The sequence below is a fragment of the Nansenia antarctica genome (genome assembly GCF_963989245.1).
Source record: "Nansenia antarctica genome assembly, chromosome: 2".
Classification (NCBI taxonomy): Eukaryota; Metazoa; Chordata; class Actinopteri; order Argentiniformes; family Microstomatidae; genus Nansenia; species Nansenia antarctica.
The window spans coordinates 56,883,030-56,897,494 of NC_137675.1; the positions used below are offsets into that span (position 1 = coordinate 56,883,030).

Below are 14,465 nucleotides of genomic sequence, written 5' to 3' on the forward strand. Positions count from 1 at the left end.
GTTACCGGTATTTCCAAGATGCACCCTAATGTGCAAGACAATGTTTCGATTAACGAGAACTGCTGTAATAACCCTACTGTAGAAAAAAAAGGTTTGTCTCTCCTTTCAAAAGACAGACCATAAAGAGAATATTCTATCCTCCACTTTCACCATGAGCAAAGCCTTCAGAATCTCTTTCTGGATGACAGAAATGCGCGAGTCAAAGGCGCGTGAGGGGTAACAAATTCCATGCCTCGGAATTCCATGCCCCGGTTAAAAATGCCCACCCTTTTGGCTTACAGTCTGTCTTGGAGCTCAGTTCTGTCTATTAGGATTTATCTGGCCTGGGGTAACATGCCTCCCCATCACACAGATTGAGGGCACAGAGAAGTGTTCAGGAGGGAGCGATGGAGGCTCACACTACTGGGAGGGAGGTCAGGCCACAGGGGTCAGGCTTTTAACGCTCCCTCAGCCCGGTGTGGATGACAGCGGCCATCTCAGGCGCCTGCTTCGGGCTGGTCTCAGAGCGCCAAAGACGTCATTGTCTTGGGCTCCATATACCCCTTTGTACTTCCACACTGGTCTTGCAGCATTGTGTTTCTACCCTCTGAGTGCTTCTCCTCACTGTTGCTTTAGGCTACTGGTATACACATGCCTCCCTCCTTAAGTACGTCTATTCCTCTTACCCTTGTTCAGGGGCACTTTACTGTAGCCATATCCCTCTATCCCGCCTTGCTGGAATACCACTCTGCAGGTACTATGTGTATCATTAGGCCTCAGACATAGAGAGACATAGAGAGGGCTAAATAATGGAGGTAATCATGCAGGTGACACCTGCTTGGTTTACTTTAACTCCCCTCCAAATGTGTGGCGGTGCAGCCCCAGGGATTACAGAGCAGGGGGGCGGGAGTGCTGCAGCAACGCCAGCGCAGCGCGTCCCTATGAGACAAGGTCACCTTAAGTGGATTGGGATGAGGAGAAACCAATTCCCCTCAGGACAAAAACAGGGAGCGACTCATGAAAAAGTAATTAACCAGGATGCACATCAGTGGATGCCACAGGCAGAGGGTGGGAAAGAGAAAGACGGATAAACCCGTAGGACAAGGGGAATGTTTGTTCATGAGATGTCTGGGAGATGTTAGCTAGCGAACGAACACACAAAGGAGAATTTGTTTGACCCTCAGAGACACTTGGCTCCCGCTCTAGAAAAAGGCTTGAGGTTCAGGGTTTGGACATGAAGGCGTGAAATTATATTTGTAACAATATTTGTGAAACTTTCGACACACATTAGTTTATGCCCACTGGCACCTGCTCCAATGTCATCATCAAGTCAGTTAGGATACAAATTATTAGGATGTGTTTAATTTCTACTATAGCTCTGGGAAGCTTTGCATTCTCATCACCAACTAAAAGGTTTCAGGACAAAACTTGTCAAATTATGATTTATGGGTATAGCTTGCTGAATAAATCAAATCAGTCAAATATCAGGGATACTCAGATAGAGATATTACTGTCACATTGAAATTCTCTAGCAATTGCCAAACAACCTTGCCATGACCTCCAAATCAAGCGAGAGAGAACCTAACTATCTCCAATCTTCCAATTCCTCCAAGTCTAGGTAAGTCAGCCGGCAGATAACGTATATCTTAACCAACGACAAAAAAAAGTCCTGATCAATGCAATGTTTGTCATTCAGATGAATGAAAGTGATTCTCCAGAAGCATTTACTGTGTGGCATCTGCTTGGCCATCTGTCAAATAAATCTGTTGCATCCAGCAGTCGGTAAATGGCCTCGTCTGCTCACCCTATCCATCACGGGAGGAGGTAGATAGGCAGACAAGACCTTTCCACAGCAGCACTCCTGGCCGTCTCTCAACCAACACACGCCGATATCATACTGCATAAATCACAATCATAAGCCTCTAGCCCAGGTCTCCAAGAGCCACTTTACCAGACACCTATTTTATGGGTTGACGACGTTAGCATGCAGCCCAATAGTGTCTGTGTCTAGACTTATGAGCATAAGGTTATTCTACAGTATGGTGTAATGTCACTGATGTATTAATATTAATGTAAACATCTCCTGGGAATTTGTTTACAGTAGCTTCCTATTACCCTTTGACACATGTTCAAGTCTGTACAACTATTTGTACTGTTAGTTCTTTTCACTGCTTCGCCCCCATGGAGACATTTCGTTCAACAAAGTCTGAGATCATTTCTATTGTACTCAGCAGTTGTTTGTCTTTTCAAGTGGTGTGTTTCAGTTGTTAAACCAGTCAATAATCGCTCATGTGTTGCCCTTTATAGTAGAAGCATTGGCTCAATTGTTAATTCTTCATACACATTTAGAGAATAGATTAGAGATTCATATTCCGAATATAATTATGAACATGCAAAATTCGACAAAGGCATTAGGGATTCAGATGAGATACTGAACTGCATGTGTGGCATAGTGTACTGTATAGTAACAAGGTTCAGATGTGTTATCTAGGGACACTGTACGTTCCATGTCTGTCAATCAGGTGGCCCTGACAGGAGGGACAGGAGCAGAGTGCTGTTGACAACCAGTTGTTAGTCTGTGACATGTGATTTAGGTTGACAAGCCATCTGCTTTGAAATGACAGTTACTAGCATATGGCAGCTGCAGCATCGGCCTAACAGAGTAGGGATTAGGTGAGCATGTTCAAATCCCAGGTGACCCGTGTTGCACCAAGTCAACATTCGGAACCGGAACTGCTTAAACAAAGATAATTGCTAAATATGATGAAATAGGGCAACTTTTTGGATACATTTGCTAGGATTTGTTTGTTGTAGCAGAAATGTACTGTTATTTCCTTTTTAACAGAAGTGTGTATGTCACTTGGTAGAATATCACTTACCGTGCAGACACCTAAAAGGGACAGGATGTGTTAAGCATGTATAAGATTGCATACACAGTCACAGCATCACACTATATCTCTGCAGTCAGACCCACACTGTTGATCGATGATAGCGCCCATGTGAATGTCTGTCACTTGTCTCTGTCTGACTCAGTCATCTAAATCAACCTTGACTGCTTCATACTCAGAGAACAGACCAACACCGACATCCAAACCAGCTTTCAAGGCCTCTCGCTTTTGTTTCTCTACTTTCTGTATTTCGTTTTTTTTTAAAAAGCCATCATCAGTCATACTTATTGAAAGCTGAACTTGCAGGATTATAGAAGTAGGAGGCCTTGCACTGAGAATCCTGAAGAGCTGGTGAGATTAACAGCTGACCCTACTCCATGGGACTACGGTCTGGGAGTGTGAAATAGGGAGGGAGGGGTGTGTTATCTGGCGAGTGCAGAAAGCAGGTGTGTGTGGCCGTTCTCCTGCAGGAGGCAGACCGTGAGGGTACGTACTGTAGGAGAGAGGAAGGTCCACATCTCCGTGCCAGGACATCTGTCCTAATTCGTCTACTGAGTGCTGCGCTGTAAAGACACAAGAACAGCCACTTATTCACTACTCAGCTTTATACCAACTCAATTACATTGATCTGTTATCTATCTATATCATTCCATACATAACTTTCAATCAATGAATTATTTCCAAAGATGCATGTCTATAAGCATGTCTATCTAAAACAACAGTATACTGTCGTTATTGCAGCATGTGAGAGGATTCTGCTGGCAAAAAACATTTGTGGTGCATCTTGTCTGTCAATTCATTTGACTCCATTGTTCTCCCTCATTTCAAATACACAGTCCTGTTCACAGTGATCTGGCACAAAGAAGACGAGGATGTGACAGAACAGCAAGCAGGGCTGATGACGCTGTGTATAATGTGAGCCACACATGGCCATTGTTTAGAGCCATTGTTAAACGTGAGTCAGGGGAGAGAAACGAAATAAGGAAACAATAAAGGACAACATACTTGCATTCAACATGGAACAATGCCGTATACTCACGCAGAGGTTTTTTCTCCATTCATTTAGCCTTGTGAGATATATAATTATTGTTCAGCTAATTACTTTAAGCTCATTTCCCAAGATGCCTGACAGCTTGAGGAAGTGAGGAAGTTTACGAAGTACTGGTAATATCTCCAAGTTTCCCTCCCTGTGATCCACTTAAACAGTTGGACTCTTTTTGCATAAGGGAATGTGTGGAGGACGAGGCAGGAGAATGAGATTAGAGGGAGATTTGCCTTTTCATTTCAAAAGATGACCCCAGGGTTATCAGACAGACAGACAGATGGACAAACAATGGCTGGTGGACGATACCTTTGAGGTGCCCCCGTCCTAGTGTCACAAACCCAGACGAGATGTAGTTGTGCTGATCTTGGCTGAGCTGGCCTCCGCTGCGGAAGTTTTCCTTCCCATAGTGCCCTGTGTGAGGAATGCAGAATCAATGTGACTCAGACCATTTATATGTTCCTCACATGGTCACACGCACACAGGCACACACACACACACACACACACACACACACACACACGAACACGCACACGCACACACACACGCACACACACACGCACAAACACACACACACACACACACACACACACACACACACACACACAGAAACAAAAATCATGTCATGTACAATTATGTCCAAATATCCGAGTGTGAAACAAACCGACCCAGGCAGTGCCAGCACTATACCCTGCATTAGCCTCATTCTTCCATTTAATGAATAGCTGTGTTCACAGGAGATTGGCTTTTATTGTGTCTGAGTCCAGTTCACCCATTACTCGTGACAGATACTGAGGAGACTCTGTGTATTTCACTCCCTCTTTGGCTCCATCTTGTAAAGGAGAGGTGACATTGAGGGCAAGAAAGGGCTCACATTAACAATTGATACCGTCAGATGTACACTCAGGATCATCAGAACACCTCAAAGGTCACACTCATACAGCCACGACCGCAAGCCCAGGGAGCTAGTGAAGACTAATGCTTTTCCCCAAATTGAACAGAGATGCCCTTTCAGGTCAAAAGCCTTGGCCTTTCACCACGCTATGTCAAATTTCAAAACATAATTAGGAGGAGATATTTCTGTAAGGACTGGGCTCTTGACCCTGAAGGTCAATGATAGCCTCTAACGCCCTCGACTGTGTTTTAAATCGCATTAATTCTGTTCCCAACATTATGCAATAAAATTCTCTGACCCTTCTTATGTATAATATGCATGTGACAGGGTCTGGTCCCCAAGTAGGGCAAGGTCATTTTGCAGTTTTCTGCTAATTATGTGCAATTGTGTGTTTTTTGTAAGCTTTCAAATGATGTGTCATACATTGAAATCTGTTGAAATCCTTCCTGAAAATAGTTGAAGAAGATATGTTTATTTGAATGTTGGTAAACTTCAAACCAAATACTGGAGAAACTCGCTCTGAATCAAAACAGTTGTGTTTGCTACCATCGTATTGTTAGTTAGCTAGCAGCTAAGAGGGAACATTGCTATGAACATCTAACTGCATGTTTAGCACATCACAACATGCTGATTGAACATCAACCTGCTAAAAAAACATAACTACACATAATAATTAGATGATCACACAGTCCTTGCTTTTGAACACGTCCTAAAACATAAGTTTGTTTACAAGCCATGTATCATTAACCCAGTAGCCTGTAGCCTGAATCCAATTCACAAATTATAAGTATTTAGTGATTCTAAAACTGTTGTGTGTTATATTGAGAGGGCTCCCTAACCCTAACACGTAAACATTCCTAATATGAAATAAAACGTAAAACAACAAGTCATTTGCGCAACTTGTCGACATGCAGACCTTTTCACCTTTTCACCTTTTATATGTGCAAGACCATATTATTTGCCTTTTTATTCTCCATACTGTCTGGATTGTAGTGTCCTGGGTTGCCTTGCAGCACCACATAATCGTTCTGGCTTGCCTTAGTGTTAAAGATCACCAGGTACCATAGTTTCTTTCCCAGGTGCTGTTCTGTCTGGCTGAAACCGATCCTGTAATGGAGAGTGCAGAGGTGCACAATGGAGCGAGCAGAACTACCTGCCACTGCTCTGACAACCTCCATTTGTCCTGCCAATCAACCACCAAGATGTGTGGCGCAAGAAGAGGCAGGTAACTTAGAGAGGGGCAGTGTGCATCAGTGAAGACTTGAATTGAAGGAAGAGGAGAAATGATATGTCTTAGTCTTAGTAAGGGCTATGGAGTTACCATTCCCCTGCTCTCTCTCTCTCTCTCTCTCTCTCTCTCTCTCTCTCTCTCTCTCTCTCTCTTGCGCTCTCTCTCTCTCTCTCTCTCACTCTCTCTCCCTTTCTCTATTTCTCGTTCTGTTAGTCCCAGTCTGCATTGTCTGGCAGATAGTTAAACGGCCTCATCTTGAAGGAGCCACTTCAAAGTCAATACTGTCATTCAGACCTCTGGGCCGTGGAGGCAGAGATCGAACCACATTTCAAATTATCATAATGAAAGAGAACACCTGGGACCATTACCCCTGGTCTTCATTACATTTAATTTTAGACAGGCCTGAGCTCTGTTAATCTGCTAGAAAGTGTGCCTCCATTAGGTCTACTGGTTTAGAGATAATACAACATTGGAAATACGACAGCATAGTACTGCATCTGTGCCAGTGTTGGAGAAGCTGTGATGATTATTATCAGTTCCATAACCTTGGTCTGTTCCAAGGACAGTGCCTAAGGGTTGAATGTAGTTACTTTGGGACGTTTAATGTGATGCAAACTGGCCCTATATTGAAAACCAATCCTATTCTTCCTATTTTTCTCAGAAAATCTTAAACCTCAAAGTATCTCAAAAGAGGTGGCATTTAGTGTGGTTTAGTGAATAATCTACTCATTATCCTTCAGCAGGATGACTGTAGGTCAAGCAGAGGCCAAACATCATCAATGAAAACATCCTCTTATAACTATGGAAATAAATCAGGCCTAGGATAGTGCAGCTGGTGCCAGACATGAGGTGGTATATTTGGACATTTGAAAGCTGAGTAGCGTCAGAAAACAGGACGCAATGCATGCAGACCAATTACAGGAAGGACATGAACCCACACAGAAACATCTGCCACTAGGGAACAATTCAGCACATCACAACGTCTTCATGCAAAACACTTCAGCGTCATAGTTCTCTGCGGGTCACTTAAGGGTCACAGAAGCACCATTTAATCAATGAAGCAAACTGTCTGTGAGCTGTAAAGAGGGATGAGAGTGGAGACCCTATCAGTTCCATCGCTCTAGCACCCATATGGGGTTCATAATAAAGCAACCCAATTTGTGAAAAGCAAGTCAAAGTGGTTATTATTTCCACAATGAGAACTAGTTGTGTCAAGTGCAGGAATGTAGGCAAACATTAGTGTTACATTTACATGCACATTTACATAGTGTCTATGATGGCTGGCCCTTACAGTGATATGGCTACATTTCAATTACATTAACTGCACACACCAGCAGAAGTGTCTTTTGAGCCCGGAACCTGCCTGAGTAAAGCGGCTCACATCCCGTGGTGCAGTACGTAACCGCTCTCCTCTGACACAGTCCCTTGATGAGGGGGAAAGTCTACTTTGACACGAGAGTGAAACATAACGCAGTTGAATCTGGGACACCATAGTAGGGCACTTAGCAAACGAGCTGATCCCTGGAGCAGGGATCGGGAGACCGGATAAAAGTAGGAGGAACAGCTTCGCAAGACGGAATTATCTCTGGACAAAAGCTTGCGTCTCCTGCTTAATTTGCATCTACATTTTTTTGCCGATGCTGAGTAGGCTTATGGGACTCCAGCATAAGGGAGAAGGGAACTCAGCAGAGGCCCTTCCTCTAAATTGCTATATGCTGTATCTTCTCTTGAGAAGTCTTGGAAAAATGCTATAGGTAGGATCATGGCACCTCTTCGTGACGTTAGAATTATATGGTTCTATCTCCATTTTTGTCACAATTGGACATTTTTGAGTTAGTAATTCATAAAATACAAAGGTTCCATCTCACAAAACATCCTTATAATTCTAAGCTCACGTCTTGTTCAGTGGGCGTGTGTCAAAGGCCCTTTTGACAGACAAAGACAGCAAAAAGGTTCTACCATGCATACTGTAGGCGTTGTTCCATAGTAATAATATTTGGTCATAAAAGTACAGTGTATGGTACAATACACAGTGCATACAACTGTTTTCAGGTTGCACAAGGTTAGCAAATACCTGCTACTCTAAATACCTGCTACTCTAGGCCCATCTTAAATGTAGTATACCTCTCTAGGAGTGTTTTTGGATTATATTTTGGAGAGATATTTTGGAGAGATTATTAGATTGTAAGGCCAGTAGGCCTATGTAACTATGCTATTTAACATAGTATCTGTTGCCATAGTAACCCTATCATCTTGGCTATTGGTTTCATACAGAGCATGGACGTCAGACCTCATTTGATCTGATATGTTATCATGCAATTAATGCATGTCAATAGCATCTTCAGATTCTGGTTTCCAAAAAATAAGAAGGAAGAAAAGGCTTTTCTTTGATATGGTGAGTAGACACAGGACAGGTACACTCACCGTGGTTTGAAGCCTTGGTGTGAACTGGAGTGTAATGGTTCTTCAAAGTTCTGACAGGAGTGTTTTCTTTAGGCGAGCCATCCACCGCTTCAACATTGTCATTTTCATACTGAGATATTGGAATGGGACCTTGTTGCCTCATAATGTCCGCGAGGGCTCTGCAATAAGAAAAAAAAGAAAGAAACACAAATGCAAATTGTTAAATCATTTCCAATTACCACGAATGTTTCATTTTCCAGTCACCTACAAACACTGTTGTCACCATACCCAGAAGGTCTATCTAATTAATTGAGTTACAACAACTTCAATGTTATTTGTAGAGGTCCAGAGCCAGGCAAAGTGGAAATTCTAATTACACCCAAGGTGGCAAATGAGCCAGCATTTCATACTGAGCTACATCGCGTACAGATGGGCCTCCAGGCTTCGAGAAATTAACAAAAGCCATTCATCAAATGCACTCTCCGAATTGTACCTCTCAATGTGCTCAAATGGATCTCTAGGTAAGCGTCCTTGGGTTTGAGAAAGGCGCTATATAAATCTAAACTATTATTATTATTATTATTATTAGGTAACCCCTAACATGCACATTTTCGACTTCAAGCTGATGTGAAATGGTTAGGATGTTCGCCATCTTGGTTCCTATATGAGTACAAAGGGCGTCTTAACTGTGTCAATGTCAACCTGTTAAAGCAACCACAGAGTCCACTTCTTTCCATACCTCTGTGTGGCTTTGGGAGATGTATATTAATAGCCTTTCCCTTCCAGGATGAGCACATTTTAACCATATATTTTTCGCAGAGAGAAGCGACCTGATTTGTATCGCCCCAGTTGACTGTATAGCGGCAGCTAGAACAGCCAGTTCAACACAGTGGAGAAACAACAAGGGCTTCCGAAAAGTTCGATTTAAGAAGCTTCAAGACATGTCAAAGTTACCTCTGCCTCTAAAACAATCTAAGTTGAAGAACTATGAAACCCAAAAAAAAGAAACAAAGTTGACTCCTACCTCCGAAGTCTATTATGACCACCAAAATGATTTACTGCCCAATGATACAGTATGGCTGAACAGTAATGTGTTGTAGCATGTACAGGCCGTCAAGAAAAATATATAAATTCTACAAGACTTCAGCAGAGGGCACTTCAGCAGAACGATAAGGGGTGCTATGTTTCATATACTGTAAGCATGAATGTCATGCCGAACTATGATGATCTACTGGAAGCGCTGCAGCTATATAGTAACTCACAGTTATCCAATACTCTTTCTTACTGGCAGAACACTAAATGCCCAGGGCATTCACTTACAATGATTCCATTGATTTCCCTTCACATTCTAAATCTGTTTTCTTTGTCCAATATAATGGCTTATAAGCTCAACGGTGACAAGTTCAATCAAACCTGGAGCAAGTCCGTTCTGGAAACCCCATTTAAATGTTCTTTGAACAAGGTTTTTCATTGGCCAAACAATAGCTTCCCTTTGAGGACGGGTGTGTTCAATTATCCAGTCCAAAGAGGAAAGCTTTCTTCTTCCTCTTGCAACAGATCCAGTTTAAATTGCAACCCAGGTTTGCTTTCGAGAAAGTGATCAATACAGACCACTCAAATCCCGGGCTTTGGCTTTCACCCGACATTTCTTGTGCCTCAGTGAAGGTCACGGAAGAAACCGCAAAGGTCTGCCAACATCTCAGTATTCACCTCACATTCCACCGCTCGTCACTGAGGTAAAAGTCTCAAGCACCTCAGAAAGAGAGAGGCCAAATACATTAACAAAAAAACTCCTCCACTTTTTTAGGAGCAGACCCTCACCAACTATAGCTAATCCCATGTTCCACTATGGCTTTCTGGATATGGTTGTCAGCATGAATGTTTAAAGTCAGCCACCGAAGTCTTTTTTCCAGCAGAGATCATTAAGACGGCACTACTGTGCCAAATGAAAATAAACATCATGAAAAAGCAATGGAACGTCCACTATGGAATGTTTCCCCATTCAGTCATCCCTACTCTCAGTCAGTTACATAGTCTTAGTATGGGCTATGGAGTTTCCGCTCCCCTGCTCTCTCTCTCTCTCTCTCTCTCTCTCTCTCTCTCTCTCTCTCTCTCTCTCTCTCTCTCTCTCTCTCTCTCTCTCTCTCTCTCTCTCTCTCTCATTTCTCTCTAAACTCCTGTGGCCACTGCTCATACTGATGGGGTGGTATTAAGCAGCTCCACTTTAAAGTATGCCCCATGGCTAGGATAGGAGAGCATTAGGGGGCCATAAAACCTCACAGTCTCCACACTTCTGAGTGTTGAGATGGAGAAGCTGCAGCCTCAGAGAGGTTTTATAGTCTTTGGTGTGAAGGAAGTCGTTTGCTGTTGTCATGGCATTGGGTCAATCAACAATTGTAATATAGTCAGCTTTTTCAACAGAAAATGTATTGGTTCACTTTTCAAAATCATATAATGATATATAATATATTTAGTATAATATAATATAATGGCCCCTGTCAGAGCAGAGCAGAGATTACTTTTTGCATAGATGATTCACTTACTTAGACAAAATGTATTACATGTTGTAAGTCGCGTTGGATAAAGGCATCTGCTAAATGCCAAAAATGTCATGTAAATGTAACTTTGTAAACAGCTCTGTCTACCTGCAAGATCCAGGTGCTTCGTATGTTAAGAGTGATTTCACTTTAGGAGTGAAAGTCCATTGTCTCTCTGAGCTTCATTCTCAGTCCTATACCTAGGTAATTCAAATGACTGGGACGTATCAATATTCAAACCAAGGCTAAATGACTTACAAGTATGGACTTCCAACAATAGCACAGTGTTAGACATATTAATGAGGATATTAATTGTGCTATAGTAGTTTAATGGGTATTATGTATGTATGTATTATTATTACTATTATTATTATTATAGTATTATGTCACTATTGTAAACTTCTCTAATACAATTAGAATCAGTAATAATCTGAGGCAAATCCCCCTTCAATATCATGCACACCAACGCAGGCACGCACAACGCAGGCATGCATGCATGAGCACACACTCTGTCACGGGTTCAGGTGTCACAAGTGTCACAGGTTTACCATTGATGTGACCACCAACATAACTTGATTATGTCTCTCTTCCCTGTACATATTGTCATCGTAGGTACCTGTGCACGTGTGATTATGTGTAACCTTCCATTAGTGGATGGCAGTAAGCAAATCTGGTCATAGGAGCTTATCCCATACATCCATCGCACATCGGATTTGAATGTAACCTCAAGCTAGGGCGTTCCATCTAATAAATCAGTGAGTATCGCCCAAAGACTGTTGGATGATCACTCACATCCACATTCTATGGGAGAGGCTTTCTAAAGCATTGGGACAAAAGAATGTACCATTCAGTTTGAGCAGTAATTGTGGATATCAAGCATTCTATCTTGACATTCTGGAAGCAGCAGGCAACAAGGTTATGAAACCCAGTTCCAACAAGGCACAGTTAGCTTCATCCAGGCTTTAATCAACCTCTTTGGCTAAAGAGCTAGACATCCCCCTCAGCTCTAGGCCAATAGACACCATACCATCATTAACAACAGCAATGATTAGCTAACCACATGTGGTTTCTGCACCCAAACGGTCTCTGTCTGGTTGAAAGGCTCTTCATGGTGAATTGATTGTTCACAATAGCTATATAAACTAGCAATGATGGGTATTAATGATGTGTTCATTAGCTGTTTTATTTGTTCTTGAAAATTGATTCAAACAGAATACTATGGGAACCTATTAATAAGACTGATTTGGGGGAGGATCCAGACACAGCTCGAAATCCTTCATATTACCAAAGCCTCCATTAAAAACCCTCCACTTAAAGAGGTTAGCAATGCCAGTCCCATGATTCAGAATGATTGGCTGTTCAAGCTGTGGGAAGAGCTTAATTGATGCAGCATAGTCAAGGATACACCTGTATGTCATGGAGAATTTCACACCTTGCTTCCTCTCCACCAGGCATCTTGAATAATTCCTCTGGCAATGTTTTCTTCTCAAACACCTACATAATTGCCTGGAAGTCATTGTAACACAGAGTGCTATGCTAATGCTTTTGGCTTGTGTTTCTACCACCAGACCAGAAATTTGCTGTACCGGATACAGTACATGTATAACAAAAGAGTAAGAGTATTCTATGTGTCCACTCAGTTCTTTGCAGTGAAGAAACAGAATATTGCTTGTTCAGTACAACCCTGAACTGTGAACCCTGATACCCTTTCTATGTCAGTGACGTACCACTGACGTTCCTGTATGCTGCTTGTGAACCTGAAGCAATACTTGGAGTAATACTTAAGTATGAAAGATTAGGCTACATCAAATGGATGGTGGGTCAGGTGGGGGCTGTGTAGCTGCATACGAGAGATTTGATTTGAAAGAGAGTTAATTGTAATGAACTGTATCCATATGCATAATGGAGTGCAGGTGGCTTTAAACATGGAACATTTTCCAACATGGAAGATTGAAATTGTGTATGATTGTCCATCATCACTTTGCATTCATAAACAACACACCTGGGATGCATTTATTTACAAATGTTGTGCTAAAATGTCACCTCCTCAGTGTATGGAAACCGAGGCAGATTTTTTACACTGAGAGTGGTGACTAAGTGAATACACACACACACACACACACACACACACACACACACACGCACGCACACACACACACACACACACACACACACACACACACACACACACACACACACACACACACACACACACACACACACAAATACACATAAAAGGAAACTCTCAAAACGTTCCCTAATGTGAATGTCTTACTTTATTATTTCTTTGACTTACCTATGGACATTCATTTCCTGAGGGGGCTTGGTGGCTTTGTCATAGGCAACTTTAGCAGAAACTCCGAGGATGATGATAAAAGCTATTACGCCACAGGTGATGTAGACCGTTGTGTTAGTCTGATCCAAATCAGGATCGTATGTGTCACCTGTTGGCGCAGGGGACGGAGGCTGTGTTTTGATCCAATCTGGTGTGTTATAATTCGTGCAGGTATTCTGCTCTACGCGTTTCCCTTTATCTGCACAGCAAAAGCGCAGAAAACAACTTCCACAACAGTAACGGTGGTCAGTGTTGTTGCAAACGAACTCTTTATCTAATTGTCCGCTCACGTCGTAGTAGCCCAGGCAAGTATCGTGGGCGCCGACCGAAGGCGCCTGGACCTGTGTGATGCGCCGTGGGACCGCCGTGGGCATGGCTGTGCTGTTCACCTCCCTCATCTTCTGGTTGCGTTTAGGAGCGTTTTTGCTCTTCTTGTTCGGAGCCGCGCACAGTACGTTCAGCGGGTCCAAGTAAATCAAAAGAAGCAGAAGATGTTGTATCCCCATGATTTGAGGTTCTACGTCTTTTCTGATGCGATCGTTTGCCCCCCCACTTTCTTAGTTGTATGTTTTCGTCCTCACACGAACAGAATGCTCCGCTTCTTCACCGAGTCGTGCTCCTTGGCAAGTCTTGCGCCTGTCCACAGGAGTTCATTTTCGATACCCTTCTCCAACTGTCCAGTGCTAAGAGTGTCATGCTCTGATTGAGGGACGGGCGCTTCTTGCACCAATCAATTGCAGTCGGACGACCGTGTCACACATGGGCATCTTCCGAATAAATGGACTTCTGTGGTCATCGGGGGACTTTTGGGTGGAGCAAGTGTCGTCTGGATTCAGCTTGAGAAACAGGCGGAGGAATCCCCGCCGGCTCTCTCCGAGAATGCCATTTAGCCTAGAAAATCTGTCTTTATCATAAGCTCTAGTTCTTGTGCAGCTGAACTCTTTTTTTCCTGTATCGAGGGAACATGTGAAGAAAGAGATACAGTCAATTTCCCATGTCGAAAAAAACTAACAAAAAATACAAATACAGGCCATAGAAAGAAAAAGAAAACATTGTGCACCAACAATTGTGAATTATATCTTGCATATGAAAGCTAGAAACTAAAGAAACATACACGGTTTAAACAAGACTCCACGCTAATAACCGTTCCCCCGC

The 14,465-nt window shown here is 42.7% G+C and overlaps 1 protein-coding gene across 1 annotated transcript in view; it reads right to left on the reverse strand.

Moving 5' to 3' along the window:
• The window catches only part of LOC308151683 (shisa family member 6), a gene marked incomplete at both ends in the record, with an annotated part of 44,721 nt that extends 30,905 nt beyond the window's left edge, over positions 1 to 13,816 (reverse strand). The window contains 4 exons of the mRNA XM_080524596.1: positions 3,362 to 3,430; positions 4,219 to 4,323; positions 8,460 to 8,617; positions 13,272 to 13,816. Of these exons, the coding sequence (XP_080380722.1) occupies positions 3,362 to 3,430; positions 4,219 to 4,323; positions 8,460 to 8,617; positions 13,272 to 13,816 (877 nt within the window). The remainder of the gene's footprint in view (positions 1 to 3,361; positions 3,431 to 4,218; positions 4,324 to 8,459; positions 8,618 to 13,271) is intronic.
• Between the last annotated feature and the right edge of the window lie 649 nt (positions 13,817 to 14,465).